Source organism: Acartia tonsa, chromosome 11 (genome assembly GCF_053477335.1).
Source record: "Acartia tonsa isolate MP-2025a chromosome 11, ASM5347733v1, whole genome shotgun sequence".
Classification (NCBI taxonomy): Eukaryota; Metazoa; Arthropoda; class Copepoda; order Calanoida; family Acartiidae; genus Acartia; species Acartia tonsa.
Genome location: NC_137270.1, coordinates 1,497,888 through 1,517,514, shown reverse-complemented (window position 1 = coordinate 1,517,514; position 19,627 = coordinate 1,497,888). Strand labels below are relative to the sequence as shown.

The window sequence follows — 19,627 nt, the reverse complement described above, 5'->3', positions numbered from 1 at the left end:
ATCTAATCCTAAGACCTAATTGGACAACAATTATTTTAGGTTAGGTTAGATTTAGTCATATTAGAATAGGTTTTTTAAAGTGGTACTACCTAGGAGCACGGACTTAAACTGTTTTTAAACTATTTTTGAATGGGGGGTCAAAAATATACTAGGACACCTATAGAATCAGACTGCAGAGCCCAAATTTGAATTAAGTCCCCAATAAACTTTTTTTGGGGGATTTAAAAATTAATTTTTACTGTTGCTCTGGTCATTTTTACCAGATCAAAGGGTCTTTTTTTACTTCGTGTAATATTGTAACTTAGTGAACAATTTTATATAATTCACTTTATACTGATACAATAAAAAAAACATTACTCTGTTCAATGAAAATAAATTTTTTTCTAAAACAATTAATTTCATTGAAAAATCTGACATAATACAATAAAAAACATAATGCTGAATTTAAACCAATTAGAAATTAGAATTTCCGAAAGAGTGTTTTCACAAAGTGACTTATTTCAAACATAGTTAAATAATTTTATTTAATAAAAATGAAAAGAATGAAAACCCTACTCATAAAAGATACATACTTTTTAAAAATATTTTTAAAAATATGTTTGAATAATCTTATTTTATATCATATTTGTATATGTGACAAAAATAAATTTGTTGTATTGCATAAACATTTGTTGTCATCTTAATTTATTTAACCCTTTACAGCCAATTTTTATGTGTTTTAATGTATAATAAACATGAAACATGTTAATTCATTGATATATTGTAAAGAATTAATTTTTAATTAGTATTGATATATAAAATCAAAAGATCTAACTTTACTGTATACTAGCATACAATATTTATGAAGCAAGACACTCTAAAAGCTGAGTATTTTACCTACAAAGGAAAGAAATATCACGATTCAGTAAAAATTATTTAATCCATAGTAAAAAATAAACTTTAAAATCCTAATAAAAATTGATGTGCGCAATTGTTCTCATTTTTGGCTTTGCAGTATGATTCTACAGATGTCAAAGTATATTTTTAATATACCTTTTAAAAATAGTTTAAAAACAGTTTAAGTCAAAATATATCTATTTTTCTCTATGTGTCAACAATATTCCCAGTGTTATAGAGTTCGCATATCAGTCAGTCTAATTTAATAAGCTTCACATTTTTAAAAGCGAAGCTTTTCTATAATTAGGGTCGGTCCGTCCGTACGTCCGTCCGTACGTCCATTTTAAACATGTCGATGTTTTTACTTATTCAACAACAATTTTTTATGGGATTTAATCATCTGATTGATCTGATTTTTGGTATATTGATTCCTGGGACAACAAAGTATAATATCATAAGCGAAGCAACTCTATAATCAAGTCCTAAAATGTAAGTATGTCCATAAACATTATCCTGTATTAAACAGTTTTTCAACAAATTTACTTACAATTTTGCTTCGATTATTATACATTTGTATTCTAATTATTCAGTTCTGAAAGTGTACAAGTGTTAATGTCCGTTTGTCCTACCGTTTCAGTGCTTCGATTTTTTGGATGTTGTCATCCTTGTCAAATATTAAATCCTTGTTATAATCAAAGCTTTTCTACAATTAAGTTGCTTTGTCTATCCATTATTGTTCTATCTATTTCAAACTATGAGTATGCATGTAGAACAATGGGAACAGGAGAAAAGGTGTTTTGATTAAAATGAAAAAAACCAATCAAAACATTTTGTATTATTAATTTATTACCTATTCTTTTTCAATTAAACTGTAGGTAATTTTGATGAAATAAAATATTAATTTAGAAAAGCTTAATCTGAAACAATTTTTTTAAATTTACCCAACAAGAAATAACGTCAATTTTTCACAAATAAAGAGATGAAAAAAAGGAAATATATGATAAAAAAAACATTATAAGTGACAAAATTATTTGTTTATTATGTTAAGGAATTCCGGTTAAATATCATTATGCAATTTAATTTTTTATTAAAAATATTAATATGTACTTTATTACCTTTTCATGGAAACAAAGACAAGACCAGGGGCTTTACTTATAGTCAAACAAAAAGGGGGAAATGAACCCACCATTTGATTTATTATTTAATGCATACATTACTTACAATTTTATGATAAGAAAAGGTAAAATAGATAATTTTGATAACGAAGCCTTTCTATAATTGGGATAAGTCCCTCCTTTTGTCTGTATGTCAGTTTGTACATTTGTACTTCTGTACGTTACAAGCAGCTCTTATTGTTAATCTAGACATGTTAAAATTTCCTATTAATTTTATTTTTTAGTAGAGAAGCTACTCTATAATTCACAATGTCCGTCCGTCCATCACGTCTGTCTGTCCGTCTGTCCGTGATTAATGAATTGGGGGAAACGTGATTTTCTCTGCTCCTATAAAAGGTAGAAGGCTGAAACTTTTTGACATCATTAAGGAGCACAATTAACTAAAAAACATCAATGGCGGCCAGACCTCTCTTTAGCAGGTTTTAGGCTATTTTTACATTTTTCACATTTTTCTCCATATCTTTGGTGTTTATGGTCCGATTTTAAAATTTTTTCAGTTCTAGATATCTAAATTAAATTTTCCGTCGATTAAAGAAAACAACAATTACAGTCCGACTGCTATTTTGCAGGTTTTAGGCTATTTTCATATTTTTCACATTTTTCTCCATATCTTTGGTGTTTATGGTCTGATTTTCCCAATTTTTTTAGTTATAGATATCAAAATTAAAAAAAAAAAAAACATGGCGATCAGACTGCCTTTTGGCAGTTTTTTTGCTATTTTACACATTTCCCCATATCTTTGGTGTTTTTGGTCCGATTTTCAAACTTTTTTTGCATATTAGTACCAAAATATTTTTTCCGTTGTTATGAGCATCTTTTATGTAATTTACTTTAACTGTCGTCATCATACAAAATAAAACAAGGTTTTGTGTTTATTTTCTCTGATAAATCTATTTTTGATTTTTAAAAATACACTTTAAATCTACTTGTACACATTCCCATCCATGATTTTTTGTGCTTTGCTACTTATGGATGTTGTCATTCTTGTTCAATATATAAGCGATTTTTGTATTTGTAGATGAAAGGGCAAGTAGCTTTTTCTTATTTCTTCATTTCTTAAGTGTTTTTGGTTGGATTTTCAACATGTTTGTTGATATATAATAATAACCATTTGTTCTTATCATCCTTAACCCTTAAAAGTAAGGCTTATTGCTGCGCCTATTAGTCGGGGGGGGGGGGGGGGGTGCAACGGCCCCTTATCATCTCAGCTCCTATTAAAGCTAGAAAGCTAAAAAATTTTGTACATGTCCCCTGTTTAATAATGAATTTCCAACTAAAAGTGAGTCAAAGTTTAGCTTCCTTCACCCTTTTATCTAACAACCTTTGTTTTTAGGTCCTTTTTTACAAATCAATTTTAAAAGGCTGTCATTTTCTTATTTTTGAAGCTAGAAAAATATTTTTTTTTCAGAAAATGTTTATCTTTATGTAAATTTTGTATTAGAAATCATATATAACATAAAACAGAGACTTAAACAAAGAATTTACCTTACAAAGATACTAAATATCCTATTTTAATAAATCCTTATATGAATTATAAATATAGTTAAGATAAATATTTTCTAAAAAATTAGTTTTTCTACCTCCAAAAATAAAAAAAAATACTTTGACTGACTTATAGTCTGAAATTCATTATCAAACAGTGGACTTAAATGCCTCCCCCCCCCCCCTTCTGATTTTTTCTATTTAATTTTATGTTTGTGAAAGATAAAGAGCCCAAATTACTTACAATTTTGCTTTGACTCCTATACTTTTATATTCTGATTATTCAGTTCAGACACTATACAAGTGTTAATTTTAGTTTGTCCTACCGCTTCAGTGCTTTGCTTTTATGGATGTTGTCATCCTTGTTGTAATAAAGTTTGATGAAAATATGAGTTTGTAGAGAAGAAACTGTTGAAATAGTTAGAAATTTAAAGAAGCATAACATTTCTATCTATTCTATAAGTCATTATAAGTGTATTTGTCTTCATTTCCAGATTTTGGTTTTTTTTATATTTCTCTCATTACTATTGAAAAATATATCATTATTCATAAAACAGAGTAGGACAATTCTAACATGACATTCCCCTAACAGATGGGGGATGGGGGGATGGTTAGTGCAAATGCCTCCTTACACCCAGACCAATTAAGGTCCGGAAAAAAAGAGCCCAACGTTAAAGGTGCATTAAAGATGTCAGTATTCTGTTATGAAAAGACGTACACCCAATTGGAAAGCTTAGCTAATTAAAAATTAGGATTATTATCACATTCAAAACATTTTTTTTAAAGTTAAAAATGCACATGTTTTAAAATATGGTCAAATGGAATTTGTAAAACAGTTTAACCCTTAACGGTCGGGGGGGGGGGGGGGGAGGGGGGCGTTAAACGCCCCCCCTATCCGTTTTTTTCTATCTCATTTTCTGTGTGTGAAAGATAAAGAGCCCAAACTGCGTGACTTTTTAAGTGTGAGTATAAAACATAACTGAGAGTTAGAATTTTTCAAATATCTCCATCCTGGCGGGCACAGGATGCCAGCAAACCTGGCAGGGTGATCCAGGTAAAGAGCAAAAATATTTTTACGACTTAAACAAAGCATTTTATCTTAATAAATCCTCTAGTAGTAAATCCTTATATGAAATACAGGTGTTGAAGTTAATTTCAGGTTCCAGGTATGATCCTGCAGGTCCTGATCCTCCAGGTCTCCAGAAATCTTTAAAAGGCTCCTGTGACCGCAATTTTTGACTTAGAGACTTCGAATTTTAAACTTAAGCTTTTCTTACATGTCTACATAACGTATTAAAATTTCATAAGGATCCGCCGCCGTTTTCCCGCCGACTGCCGACTACGGCGGCTGGCAGCTGCCAAGTACAGCTGCGGCCGCTGAAATTTATGTTTTGATATTTAAAAAAAAAAAATTACATAAAGATTAACATTTTCTGTGAAAAAATTGTTCTTTTATCTTCAAAAATAAGAAAATTACAGCCATTTGAAATTTTTAAGTGAAAAAGTACCTCAAAACAAAGGTTGTTACAAAGGGTGAAAGAAGCGAAAATTGACTTCGTTTCAATTAAGGTCGGAAATTCATTATAAAACAGGGGACTTGCACAAAAAAATTTAGCCCTGTAGCTCTAATAGGAACTGAGATAATAGAGGGGGGGGGGCGTTCAACGCTTAACCGATTAAGGTGCGGTAATGGGCCCGACTGTAAGGGGTTAAGGTTGTTGCTACGCTTTGAAAGTTGTACCTGATACATGAATCATAATGCAAAGTTGTGAATCAATTATAACATGAATATATTAACAAACAATCCGTCAAGTAAGGACGTACAGACCTACTGCTGGGCGTACATGCTCTAATCATGAAGAAAATAAGCTTTTTTAGAAACATAATACAATCAAAAAATCATAAAAAATGTTGTCAAGAAGAAAAAATCTCATTTTATAATGAACGTCTGGAATTTCTGGTTGACTTTTTATATCGTACAGGCAACCTACTACTACGTTGGAAATCAATAAGACAACTCTAAAATTCCTATAAAAGCTATCCTTACAGATTAACCAACGGACTATCTATAAGCCTTTTTTTATTTACACAAGTATTATAAAAATGTTATTAAAAAGTGTACATGGACGCAAGGTTTTTTTTATTAACAATTAGCGATAAGTGTTACCATCAGGACCAACCTCAACTATACTAAAGCTACACTTTTAATGATTATAGCTTTCTTTAAAAAAAAAGTTGATTAATTTAATTCATTAAAAATGTCGCACATTACTGAGTTTGCGTTTTTTGAGATAGACCAAATTACATTCAGGACCCTTTTAGACTCCACCGTTTAATATAACCCTTTTACCATTGACAGAAGTTAATAATCAAACTCTCATTTTCTTCATTGACATGAGCATTTTGTAGGTTCAAAAGGCTTTCAAATCATGTCATAAATCCTTTACATTATTGATATTAAAATGTTTTTGGTCAATCAGTAAAGCTACATGTGATTAAAATATGTGTTTATCAAGGTTTTATGAATTAAATTTACTTCATTGTCCCTTCAAAAATCACAGCATTAGGAACTTCTTTAAAAAATTATTTATTTATCCTCCATTCAAAGAATAAATGTATTAACCAATTTAGATTGATTTAGGAACCACAAGTCTTATTATAGCAGCACAAACACCACACACAGATGTAGTTGAAACACTAATACAACATGGGGCAGACATCAATGCTCAAGATAATTATGGTAAATAATATATTGATTAAATTATAATTATAATTATATTATAAATTAAATTATTAGCCATTAAAAGTTGGCCCTAAAATGCACCTTTATAGATTGTGGGGGAGAAAATAATATCAAGCCTCCTGTAATAGCTATAAGTCCAAAATGCAACTAAATCAAGTCATAAAGCCTTTATTTTATTGTTATAAGGACATTTTTGTTGATATAGTGATTAAATAATGAAAAAACTTTTAATTTCAAGAAAGTTCCAGTATTACAAAGGCTGCCCAATATGGACGCAAAGAAGTAGTTAAAATCCTCATTGAACATGGGGCTTACTTACATGCTAGGGATGATGATGGTAAGTACATTTACAACTGCAGTTATGATTATTAAGTTCTGACAATTTAAAGAGTTATTGTTCTTTTATTCTTCCTTGTGTTGTTATAGCTTCGCTTTTATGGATGTTGTCATACTTGATTTTGGGTAATATTACTTCTAAATCATTGAATCATTCTATTAAGGAGATAACAGTCTTATTCTTGCTTCAACATATGGTCACAAAGAAATAGTTGAAATACTGCTACTGAATGGAGCTGACATCAGTGTTAAAAATAATGATGGTTAGTCAATTCGTTTAATCTTTTAGAATCTACATACTTCCTAGTTATATTATTGAAAACCATTTTTAAGTAAAAAATCCTAACCTTTTTTGCTTTATAATACTTCATCAAGGCTTACTTTAGTTATTGGTAATAAATTCATTTGAACTGCATATTCATCAGTTCTCTTGTCTTCAATATCTCTGTAACTCACATCTGTGAATCCATGATTTTATAAGCTTTGTTATTTTGGGACATTTTTCCATCATCAATGAATCGCAACAAGCAACATTTTAAACATAATTATATACTCTGTTTTGTAAAGGTTTTACTGCACTAGCCATGGCAAACAAAAAAGGTCATACTGATATAGCAGAATTACTTAAAAAACATGGTAAGATTTACAATTAGTTGTATCATTAGTATGATATCTGGGAACATAAAGTATGGAAATTGGGCTCAGTAATTTTTGTCATAAATTCACTTGTCATATATACACTTGTCATAGATATATTTGTCATAATTATATTTGTCATAAAGGTACACTTGTCATAAAAACATTTGTCATAAAAGGTACACTTGTCATAAAAACATATGTCATGAAGGTAAGTTTGTCATAAAAAAACATTTGTAATAAAAACATTTGTCATAAAGGTATGTTTGTCATAAAGGTACATTTGTCATAAAGGTATATTTGTCATAAAGATATCTTTGTCATAAAGGTACGTTTGTCATAAAAACATTTGTCATAAATTAAATTTGTCATGGATACCAGTATAAAATTTTGGGCACCGGTATAAAACTTTGGGTACCAGTATAAAACTTTGGGTACCAGAATTAAATTTTGGCTAACAGTATAAAACTTTGGGTACTAGTATAAAACTTTGGGTACCAAAATAAAATTTTAAGTACCAGCATAAAACTTGGGTACCTTTCAGTATAAAACTTTGGGTACCAGTAAAAACTTTTGGTACCAGTATAAAACTTTGGATACCAGCTTAAAACTTTGGGTACCAGTATAAAATTTGTGTACCAGTATAAAACTTTGGGTACTATCATAAAACTTTGGGTACCAGTATAAAACTTTAGGTACCAGTAATTTATGACAAATGTACCCCTATGACAAATGTTTTTATGACAAACATACCGTTATGACAAATGTTTCTATGACAAACAACCTTTATGACAAATGTTTTTATGAAAAATGTACCTTTATGACAAATGTACCCCCCCCCCCCTCCCCCCAACAACGACAAACAACTATGATTTAAATGGCTATCCTGTAACTAAATAAAACCAAACCTTACTAACATAGAAAAAAAAATAATAAATAATTACACCCCCCTTTCTAATATAAATCTAATTAATTTCACTATATTCATATTATTTTAGCCACTCAGAAGACATACAAAAGTAATGGTAAATATTTATCTTTTTCTTTTCTATCATTTTAGAGAAATTGGGGTCATCTTTTCCAAATGTTATTCTTTTCAATTTTAGAAGTGGCTCAGGCAATGTAGTCTGTAGACTATTTACTTCATGTAAAATGCTTCTGAATGTCAAACCTAATACATTATGATTGAATCAATTAAAATGTTTAAATTGATCAATATTAATTTCGTAGCATGATTGAACATTTTTGTACAGCTTCACTTTTAAAAAAATAAACGTTTTCTTTTTAGCACTATACATTGCATCACTAAAGGGGGATAATCATGAAGTTGAGAAATTAATTGAGGATGGATATTCGGTTAATTTAACTTATAACTCTGGTAAGTAAAATTTGGTAAAGGTGCCTAGGAAATATATATATTGTTTCCATTTCTTGCTTACAACTATAATTCATAAAGATAGATAATTGATGTATTTAGAAGTTTTATGATTCTAAAGAATTATTTCAAGTCAGCTTTTTATTGGATTTTCTATCGTATTGGAGTATTTAATAATGTCAACATGACACTTGTAGCTAGTAACTTTGACATGTTCTCTTTTCTCCCTAATAACAAATGTAACCAAGAAAGCTATTATCTCCAGTTATTTTCACCAATTTATGTTTCTTAATATCTCTCATATAGTTTTTGAGTTAGTGGAGAGGGCTGTAGTAAGCCCCACCTTCTGAATAATGGTTTTCAAGTACTAAATCAACTTGAAATAATGAAGATATACTGCACTTTATTGCTTTTCATTTATGATGATCAACTTCATAACAACACAGTCAAACTAAAATTTATCTCCAAAAATATAAAGAAATTAATCAACAATAATTTTCTATAGAAACTCCTCTCCATGCTGCAGCAAAGGCAGGGAAGAGTAGTACTGTTCAGTTATTACTTGATTATGGTGCAGATGTATCTGCAAAGAATGATAAAGGTAAATATACAATTTATGTATTCCCCTAATTAAAAAAAATTTCTCTACTAAAGCCTATTAAAGTAAAACACCAATCTGTGGAAGATTCATATGGTATAATATTAAACTTATTAAACGTCGACTATTGCTTTCCCTTAAAGAACTTAGTATGCAAGGATCTCTATGAGGGTAGTTTTTTATTCTAGCCTACTATTATATTCAGGATGGACCAGTATCATATTTGCTTCTGAGAATGGATACAATGAAATAGTGCAAATACTGATAAATCATGGGGCAGATATCAATGCCACAAGTATTTATGGTAATTATCTGATAATGTATAACCAAAATATATAATAATCTTGAAGTTCAGTTAGAAATCATATCTTATTGAGTCCTAGCCCTGGAAACTTAACAAACTTTCAAAATATCCAAACTTCTATTGTAGCTGAAAGTTCAAAAGGCTGCTAAATCATATTATAAATCCTTTACATTATTACTTTATTGTAAATATGGCGTTTTAAAATGTGTTACATCAAGTTTTGAAGTATTAAAAGTTACTTCACAGTCCCATAGCACTAGGACCTTCTTCAATAAAATATTTCTTTACCTTCTTTACTACCAAGTAAAACTCAAATAACCCATTAAAATAAATTAAGGATTCACAAGTCTTTTAGCAGCAGCACAAACTGGACTCAAAGATGTAGTTGAAACACTGTTACAACATGGGGCAGATATCCATGCTAAAACTAATAAAGGTAAATATCATATTAATTAAATTATGTCTACTTTCTGTAGTCATAATAGGTTGGGCACTCAGCCACGCCTAAATATAAAAGGAGGATGGGGGGAACACCATTCCAAACTATCAAAACTTCTATTGTAGCTGAAGGTTCAAAAGGCTGCTAAATTATGTCATAAATCCTCTACATTAATGTAAATAGGGCGTTTTTAATTAATCAGTACTGCTAAATGTGTTACTATAAAGTTTTTGTAAAAAAAAGTTACTTCACAGTCCCATAGCAGTAGGACCTTGTTTAATAAAATAGTTTGTTACCTACTTTACTACCAAGTGAAACTCAAATAACCAATTTAATTTTATTAAGGATCCACAAGTCTTATTAGAGCAGCACAATATGGACACAAAGATGTAGTTGAAATACTGTTACAACATGGGGCAGATATCCATGCTAAAACTAATAAAGGTAAATATCATATTAAATAACCTTTACAGATCTAGTTTTTCAATGTCATTTTGTGTAGGTAAGATAGAGAGTTGTGACTTCATGACTTTTTAAGTTTAGTAATTATACGTCGGCAAGAGTTGATCTTAGCTTGGGATAATTTTAAGAATATCTGGTCTGTGTCGGTCATGGCATCTGGTCAAAGTCGGTTAGGTGGCACCAAATTTAGAAAAAATTTTAAATAAATCTTAATTTTTTCATTATGACTTTTGTGTAAAAGATAGAGACCTAAAATTTTTTTTGGTTAATTCTGGAATATTATTGAACATCTGAGATTAGTGGAGTTATGACCGTTTGACTGCAAAATGACCGATTTTATGTTGTGCTTTTGATATGTACTTGATTTTCTCTAAATGTGCACATGAACCACCAGAAAAATGTCTTCATTCTATTGCCATAATAGGTCGGGCCCTCAGTCACACCCAAATAGATAAGGAGGGTGGGGGGTAACAGACTTCTAAAATATCCAGACTTCTATTAAAGCTTGAAGGTTCTATCAATAAAGGTACTATGAAAGAAAGGTAATCAGGCTTCGCCAATAGAAATTCCCTGTGATTGGGTAGAAACTGTACACATTTTGGTATGAAAGGCCTTATTTTTTTTAGTTCTTCCCAATAAAAAAGTTGGGTTAAAACAGTTGAATTTCTTATTTAAAACCCATAAATCAATTTGTTTCAATAGTTTTCAAATTTAGTAATAGATTGATGTTAGTAACACTACTTCTTAGTTTTTTATAGATTTTAATACATTTTTTAAAAAAAATAGAAAAAAATAGGGAAAAAACTATCAAACTTAAATAATAGAAAACAAGTCTTATCCCTTTCCGTTTTTTATAAGTGCAATTTTAATTTTGAAACTAATTGACACTATGTATTTTTTTAAAGCTTATGGCTTTAGTCCAAGTTTTTAAAGGATTCACTAAAAAGGTGGATGAAAGTAACCCTTATATGAAAGATTGAAAAAATATGGCATTTGATAATTGAGTGTTTTTATTTTCTTTTTTCTTTTGTCGGTTTATATATTTTACGCAATGATATCTTCCAATATGAAAAAACTACAAGCAGATATTAACACTTCCTGAAAATTGAGCATAAATTATTATTCTATATGTTGACAAGATCTTAAAAGACATACCATGCACAAATCTATTTAATTTTCTTTATATATCTTCTTTTAATTAAAGAATCTGGTTAGCGTATAATCATTAAAATATCAAGTTTTTATGTAAAAAAAGTTACTTAACAGTCCTATAGCATTAGGACCTTCTTTGAATAGTTCTTTACCTTCTTTACTTCCAAGTAAAACTGAAATAACCAATTTAAATTTATTAAGGATACACAAGTCTTATAGTAGCATCACTAAATGGATACAAAGATGTAGTTGAAACACTGTTGCAACATGGGGCAGATATCCATGCTAAAACTAATAAAGGTAAATTTCATATTAATTAGATTATGTCTACTTTCTTTAGCCACTCATGAATTATCTAGTAAAGTTTAAACATTGGTTTTATTTTTGCATACGGATTTTTGGCATGTAGTTTTTTTTTTTCTTTTTTAACTCCTTTATTAACAACAATTGTTTTTTGGTCCCTTTTTACTTGAAATAGCAATAACAATTTTTTCAAAATTTTATATTATAAATTAAATTATTAGCCATAAAAGGTTGGCACTAAAATGCTCATTTATAGATTGTGGGGGAGAAAATAATATCAAGCCTCCTGTAATAGCTATAAGTCCAAGATGCAACTAAATAAAGCCTTTATTTTATTGTTATAAAGACATTTTTGTTCATACAGTGATTAAATAATGAAAAAACTTTTAATTTCAAGAAAGTTCCAGTATTACACAGGCTGCCCGATATGGACGCAAAGAAGTAGTTAAAATCCTCATTGAACATGGGGCTTACTTACATGCTAGGGTTGTTGATGGTAAGTACATCCTTATACTAAAGTAACAGGATTTTTGTGTGTCTGTGCGTTTGTTTGTACTGAAGGATCTCGCTAACCGATGAATTGATTGGGTTCTCCTTAACAGGGTAGCTTCTCATAGGTCTTGGGAAGGTTTATAACTATTTTCTTGGGGGGTGGGACACCCCCAACCCCCCAAAAAAATGAAAAATCCCCCCCCCCTAAAAATTTTTTTGGGTTTAATTTTTTTAACTAAAATTAAAAATTAGGGATGGGGAGAGGGGCACCCCTTTTCCCCCCAAAAAAAATTTGGCCCCCTAGAAATTTTTTTTACTTTTCTTTCAAAATCTAAAATAAGAAAATGGGTTATCAAATTTGACTCTCCCCTTTTCAAGTGCCCCTACAGGCTTCTAGGGGCGTAGCCGCTAGTAATTAATATTGTATCTTTGAAATACTAATACAACATGGGGCAGATATCCATGCTAAAACTAATAAAGGTAAATATCATATTAATTGAATTATGTCTACTTTCTTTAGCATAATAGGTTGGGCACTCAGCCACGCCTAAATATAAAAGGAGGATGGGGGGAACACCATTCCAAACTATCAAAACTTCTATTGTAGCTGAAGGTTCAAAAGGCTGCTAAATTATGTCATAAATCCTCTACATTAACGTAAATAGGGTGTTTTTAATTAATCAGTACTGCTAAATATGTTACTATAAAATTTTTGTAAAAAAAGTTACTTCACAGCCCCATAGCAGTAGGACCTTCTTTAATAAAATAGTTTGTTACCTACTTTACTGCCAAGTGAAACTCAAATAACCAATTTAATTTTATTAAGGATCCACAAGTCTTATTAGAGCAGCACAATATGGACACAAAGATGTAGTTGAAATACTGTTACAACATGGGGCAGATATCCATGCTAAAACTAATAAAGGTAAATATCATATTAATTAAACCTTACAGATCTAGTTTTTCAATGTCATTATTTTTGTAGGTAAGATAGAAAGTTGTGACTTCATGACTTTTTATTTTATTAAGGATCCACAAGTCTTATTACAGCAGCACAAAATGGACACAAAGATGTAGTTGAAATACTCTTACAACATGGGGCAGATATCCATGCTAAAACTAATAAAGGTAAATATCATATTAATTAACCCTTACAGATCTAGTTTTTCAATGTCATTTTTTTGTAGGTAAGATAGAGAGTTGTGACTTCATGACTTTTTAAGTTTAGTAATTATACGTCGGCAAGAGTTGATCTTAGCTTTGGATAATTTTAAGAATATCTGGTCTGTGTCGGTCATGGCATCTGGTCAAAGTCAGTTAGGTGGCACTAAATTTAGAAAAAATTCTAAATAAATCTTAATTTTTTCATTATGACTTTTGTGTAAAAGATAGAGACCTAAAATTTTTTTTGGTTAATTCTGGGATATTATTGAACATCTGAGATTAGTGGAGTTATGACCGTTTGACTGCAAAATGACCGATTTTATTTTGTGCTTTTGATATGTACTTATATCATGTACATTGTGGCTTATATTACAGCTAGAGACCTAACAAATTTTGTGGTACATCCTTGAGCAATGATAAACTTCCATGAGTAGTAAGGTCATGACTATTTGACCACTTCTTGACCGATTTTCAATTTCCTACCTGTTTGTAAGCTGCCAGCCGCTGAATTTCAAAACAGCTATAGACCAACCAAATTTTTATGTAGTCTTTTATTGTGATCAGAAACAGATAAAAATATTAGTTGGTGCTGCCAACCGCCATTTTACCACGTTTTAAGTTCCACCTAAAATTTGGTGATTCTAGCTTTAAAATTGGCCGCTCTACAGCTGTTTTAATATTTAGCAGCTGGCCGCTAAAAAGCGGCCTACAAGTGGTCTGAACACTATGACTAGAAAAAGTAATTTTCTCTAAATATGCACATGAACCACCAGAAAAATGTCTTCATTCTATTGCCATAATAGGTCGGGCCCTCAGTCACACCTAAATAGATAAGGAGGGTGGGGGGTAACAGACTTCTAAAATATCCAGACTTCTATTAAAGCTGAAGGTTCTATCAATAAAGGTACTAAGAAAGAAAGGTAATCAGGCTCCGCCAATAGAAATTCCCTGTGATTGGGTAGAAACTGTACACATTTTGGTATGAAAGGCCTTATTTTTTTTAGTTCTTCCCAATAAAAAAGTTGGCTAAAAATGGTCGAATTTCTTAATTAAAACCCATAAATCAATTTGTTTCAATAGTTTTCAAATTTAGTAATAGATTGATGTTAGTAACACTACTTCTTAGTTTTTTTTATAGATTCTAATACATTTTTAAAAAAAATTAGAAAAAAATAGGGAAATAACTATTAAACTTAAATAATAGAAAACAAGTCTAATCCCTTTCCATTTTTTATAAGTGCAATTTTAATTTTGAAACTAATTGTCACGATGTATTTTTTTAAAGCTTATGGCTTTAGTCCAAGTTTTTAAAGGATTTGCTAAAAAGGTGGATGAAAGTAACCCTAATATGAAAGATTGAAAAAATATGGCATTGACAAGATCTTAAAAGACATACCATGCACAAATCTATTTAATTTTCTTTATATATCTTCTTTTAATTAAAGAATCTGGTTAGCGTATAATCATTAAAATATCAAGTTTTTATGTAAAAAAAGTTACTTAACAGTCCTATAGCATTAGGACCTTCTTTGAATAGTTCTTTACCTTCTTTACTTCCAAGTAAAACTGAAATAACCAATTTAAATTTATTAAGGATACACAAGTCTTATAGTAGCATCACTAAATGGATACAAAGATGTAGTTGAAACACTGTTGCAACATGGGGCAGATATCCATGCTAAAACTAATAAAGGTAAATTTCATATTAATTAGATTATGTCTACTTTCTTTAGCCACTTATGAATTATCTAGTAAAGTTTAAACATTGGTTTTCTTTTTGCATACGGATTTTTGGTATATAGTCTTTTTTTCTTTTTTAACTCCTTTATTAACAACAATTGTTTTTTGGTCCCTTTTTACTTGAAATAGCAATAACAATTTTTTTTAAATTTTATATTATAAATTAAATTATTAGCCATAAAAGGTTGGCCCTAAAGTGCTCATTTATAGATTGTGGGGGAGAAAATAATATCAAGCCTCCTGTAATAGCTATAAGTCCAAAATGCAACTAAATCAAGTCATAAAGCCTTTATTTTATTGTTATAAGGACATTTTTGTTCATACAGTGATTAAATAATGAAAAAACTTTTAATTTCAAGAAAGTTCCAGTATTACACAGGCTGCCCAATATGGACGCAAAGAAGTAGTTAAAATCCTCATTGAACATGGGGCTTACTTACATGCTAGGGATGATGATGGTAAGTACATCCTTATACTAAAGTAACAGGATGTTTGTGTGTCTGTTTGTTTGTTTGTACCGAAGGATCTCGCTAACCGCTGAATTGATAGGGTTCTCCTTAACAGGGTAGCTTCTCATAGGTCTCAGGAAGGTTTATAACTATTTTCTTGGGGGGTGGGACACCCCCAACCCCCCAAAATATGAAAAATCCCCCCCCCCCTAAAAATTTTATTTGGTTTCATTTTTTTAACTAAAATTAAAAATTAGGGATGGCGAGTGGGGCACCCCTCCCCCCGAAATTTTTTTTACTTTTCTTTCAAAATCTAAAATAAGAAATTGGGTTATCAAATTCGACTCTCCCCTTTTCAAGTGCCCCTAGAGGCTTCTAGGGGCATAGCCGCTAGTAATTAATATTGTATCTTTGCTGTATTGACCTATTTCTTTTCTTGTTTGACATATTTATTTCCTTCTCCTATAATATGTTATGATTCCTTTGATTACTATAACAGTTAGGTATGATTTAGACTTCATAGCAAATTTATGAACAATTTTGTTTATATTTACAACTGCAGTTATGATTATTAAGTTCTGACAATTCAAAGAGTTATTGTTCTTTTATTCTTCCTTGTGATATTATAGCTTCGCTTTTATGGATGTTGTCATACTTGATTTTGGGTAATATTACCTCTTAATTATTCTATTAAGGAGATAACAGTCTTATTCTTGCTTCAACATATGGTCACAAAGAAATAGTTGAAATACTGCTACTGAATGGAGCTGACATCAGTGTTAAAAATAATGATGGTTAGTCAATTCGTTTATTCTTGTAGAATCTAAATACTTGCAAGTTAAAGTATTAAAGCCCCTTTTGATGCAAAAAAATTGCTAACTTCTTTTTTGCTTTATAATATTTCATCAAGGCTTACTTTAGTTTTTGGTATTAAATTAATTTTAACTGTATATTCATCAACTCTATAGTCTATAATATCTTTGATACTCACTTCTGTTAATCTATGATTTTATAATCTTTGTTATTTTGGGAGATTTTTCCATCATCAATGAATCGCAACAAGCAACATTTGAAACATTATTATATACTTTGTTTTGTAAAGGTTTTACTGCACTAGCCATGGCAAACAAAGAAGGTCATACTGATATAGCAGAATTACTCAAAAAACATGGTAAGATTTACAATTTGTTGTATCATTTTTTTTTCTTGGAAAAAAAAAATTATGATGTCTGGTAACATAAAGTATGAGACAATGAACAATCATTTTCTGTACCCCTCATTGGTTATTAACAAAATTACCCCTTGTGTAGATTATAATCATTGCATAACTTTGGACACTGTTACATTGTACGTTCCAATAAGGATTCAATCTTAACACCAAAAGTTTTGGGTTTTCTAATTGTGGTTTTTTTTGATTGAATGTTTTTATGAGCTTATTTGAGGGGGGGGGGGGGTATGTATGGTGAGAAAAGAGGGGGAAGTAATCACCCATGTATCATAATTAGTATCTTTTTGGGTGAATCATGTAGAAGATAATTTAAGACAATGAATACTAATAAATAAATTTAATTTCAGGAGCCAATAATTGAAATGAGCTTGAATAATTTGTTCATCAATATGTTTTCAGGTGAAACTTAAAATCAGAACCTTTCCAATATGACTTTCCAACCAATTAGCATCCACTGGATAAAATGGTTAATTGGCCATACTGAAAAATCATGTATTGCATTGTATTTCAGATCAGTTTTTCTGATTTGAAAATAATAATCTTAATTTTAATAAAAGTTTTGTTACCCCAGACATTTGTCCCCACGGGGCAAACAAATATGGAATCAGTATTTTAATTTTACTTACCACAGAAAGATGGCCATAATATAATGCGAATATTGATTCCTAGTCTTTTTCATTGTATCTTAGTTAGTCTTGCAACGGAATAAAACTGCCACTGGATTTGCTAATTAAATAAGGCTACAAAAAAACTCACTTTTATTGAGTTTCTTTCTTTTACCCTGAAATCATGTTTTTATATATATTAAACATATGTAGCAAAAACATAATTAACATTTCTTTAATTTCTTAAAACACTAATATTTAAGTGTGAAAAATCGTTTTACTTTAAATTTGAATTTTCTTGACAACTATGATTATCTAATTATTTTCCTCTCCATCTGTTAAAAAAATATGGCTTTTATTACTTGATTCTTATTTGTTTTCAGAAATTGGACTCTCCAATCATGGCTTTTTAAATGCTTAATGAAATGAAAGTTACACAATACACATGTAAAGAAATTATAAAACTGACTTTTGAATAAAATTAATTTGCTTCCAGTTTTTTTTATTAATAGATTAATTTTTGTGGTGGTTTTCTTTTATATAAAGGAGCATGGTTATAATAGCAAAGCTACTCTATATTTCACTTTGTGAAACTGTCAGTCAGAAATTTCGTCAATCCTTAACGATAGAGAGGAAATTTCATTTTCTCAACTGTTATTCAAGACAGCTATCATTTTTAATGAGAATACTATTGCTTATGCTCAACTGATCTATACATTGTTTTTTCGTCTGTCTGTCGGTCATGCTTCAAAAGATGTTAAGGTTATGGTATTATTCTGTTAGAAATTTTATTTTCAATTTTGAAAAATTTGAGTCCCTTTCCCCCCCCCCCCCTGACAACGAACTATGAACTCTGGCTGCAGCACTCGGCTCCCTAGCCTGCCTAGCCACAGCGCTCGGCTCCCTAGCCTAAAACCTAACCTTACCTAAAATAGTTGTTTGTCGTTGTGGGCGGGTGGAGGGGGGGGCTGATACTCAAATTTTCAAAATTGAAAAAAAAGAGGATAACGCCAAGGTTATTTTTTATGATTTTTTAGAGTTTTGCATATCCTCTTTCTTTTTTTCATTGTGATGAAAACTGGATATTTGCTCTACAGCTCACTTTTTGTCTGATTTTTTGTGCTTTCTTATTTATGGATGTTGTTAACCTTAAGATTTTTTATCACTACTAGACTAATAAAGTTAGGGAGCAGACGCTAGTGTAACAATAAAAGAAAAAAAGATTGAATCTATTTAATATGTAAATTTAACAAGAGACTGTCCTCTTTATCTATAGTGTAAAGGACAATTTGGTTGTAGCTATAAATTTAATCAAGAAGGAGAACAGTAAATGAATGTAGAATATATGTGGATATTATGACAGTGAGAAAATTATCAATTGGATTGCTATCTCTCCTAATGGTCAGTTACTTTGTTCAGTAGGAGGAGGGGGATGAGGTAAAGAGGATGGAAGGAGGGGGTTTTCATTTTACCCAGCTACAAGTTTCACTTTATTAAAGTGCATGTTAATCTGATACAAGAACCAAGTAATAATAAATCCATTTATTTGGCTTTGAAAAATAATTTTAAAAGACTGATGTTTTGCCAGGTTCAGACTTGACATATTCTTGATGCAGATGAAGCTACCGAATGCTGAAGCTTGCATAACACCTATTGTAACATATACAGTATAAATAGTAGCGAAGATTGTCTACATTTAGGACAGGTTTGTCAACCGTATGTACTATGTTCAGCTATATAATAAGAGACAGTTCTAGTAGTTGAATTAGATAAGTATGGTATAATTGTCCTATCCATTTCAAACTATGCATAACGTTTCTGCAATAATTGATAGAAAAAATTAAGTAAATTTAATAATAAATTGAAACATGTTAAACAAAAAATTCAATTTCCGGTGGAACTTTGATAAAGTTTTTACTATGTAATTTTTTATACACATGAAGGTCAATAATTAAAAAACATTTAGGTATGTACGTTTTTCCAGGAAAATTAAGAGTATATTTCTTAATGAAAGACTCTAATCAAGTATTTGGATGTGATTTCTACCGTGAGTAGGTCTATATGTCTT

At 30.3% G+C, this 19,627-nt stretch overlaps 2 protein-coding genes and 1 long non-coding RNA gene across 3 annotated transcripts in view; 2 read left to right on the top strand and 1 right to left on the bottom strand.

The window, feature by feature from the left end:
• Positions 1-19,627, bottom strand: part of LOC145332434 (uncharacterized) — a 444,908-nt gene that overhangs the window by 201,841 nt on the left and 223,440 nt on the right. The window lies entirely within an intron of this gene.
• On the top strand, positions 8,242-9,225 carry LOC145332330 (uncharacterized). Its single transcript, XR_013884157.1, has 3 exons — positions 8,242-8,273; positions 8,537-8,626; positions 9,129-9,225. It is a non-coding gene; the product is annotated as an uncharacterized LOC145332330 (long non-coding RNA).
• On the top strand, positions 10,047-18,052 carry LOC145332428 (uncharacterized). Its single transcript, XM_080177423.1, has 11 exons — positions 10,047-10,095; positions 10,310-10,408; positions 11,780-11,878; positions 13,200-13,298; positions 13,403-13,501; positions 15,132-15,230; positions 15,637-15,735; positions 16,422-16,520; positions 16,829-16,897; positions 17,302-17,353; positions 17,943-18,052. The coding sequence occupies exons 1-10, from the start codon at positions 10,047-10,049 to the stop codon at positions 17,313-17,315; spliced, it is 825 nt and encodes a 274-aa protein (XP_080033549.1). The 3' UTR covers positions 17,316-17,353; positions 17,943-18,052.

Bases quoted from the DNA above. Each gene is read 5' to 3' on its own strand.
- LOC145332428 (XM_080177423.1), top strand. From the start codon at position 10,047: ATGGGGGGAACACCATTCCAAACTATCAAAACTTCTATTGTAGCTGAA. The intron at 10,096-10,309 runs GTTCAAAAGGCT...AATTTTATTAAG, and splicing joins AACTTCTATTGTAGCTGAAG to GATCCACAAGTCTTATTAGA. The intron at 16,521-16,828 runs GTTAGTCAATTC...TGTTTTGTAAAG, and splicing joins CAGTGTTAAAAATAATGATG to GTTTTACTGCACTAGCCATG.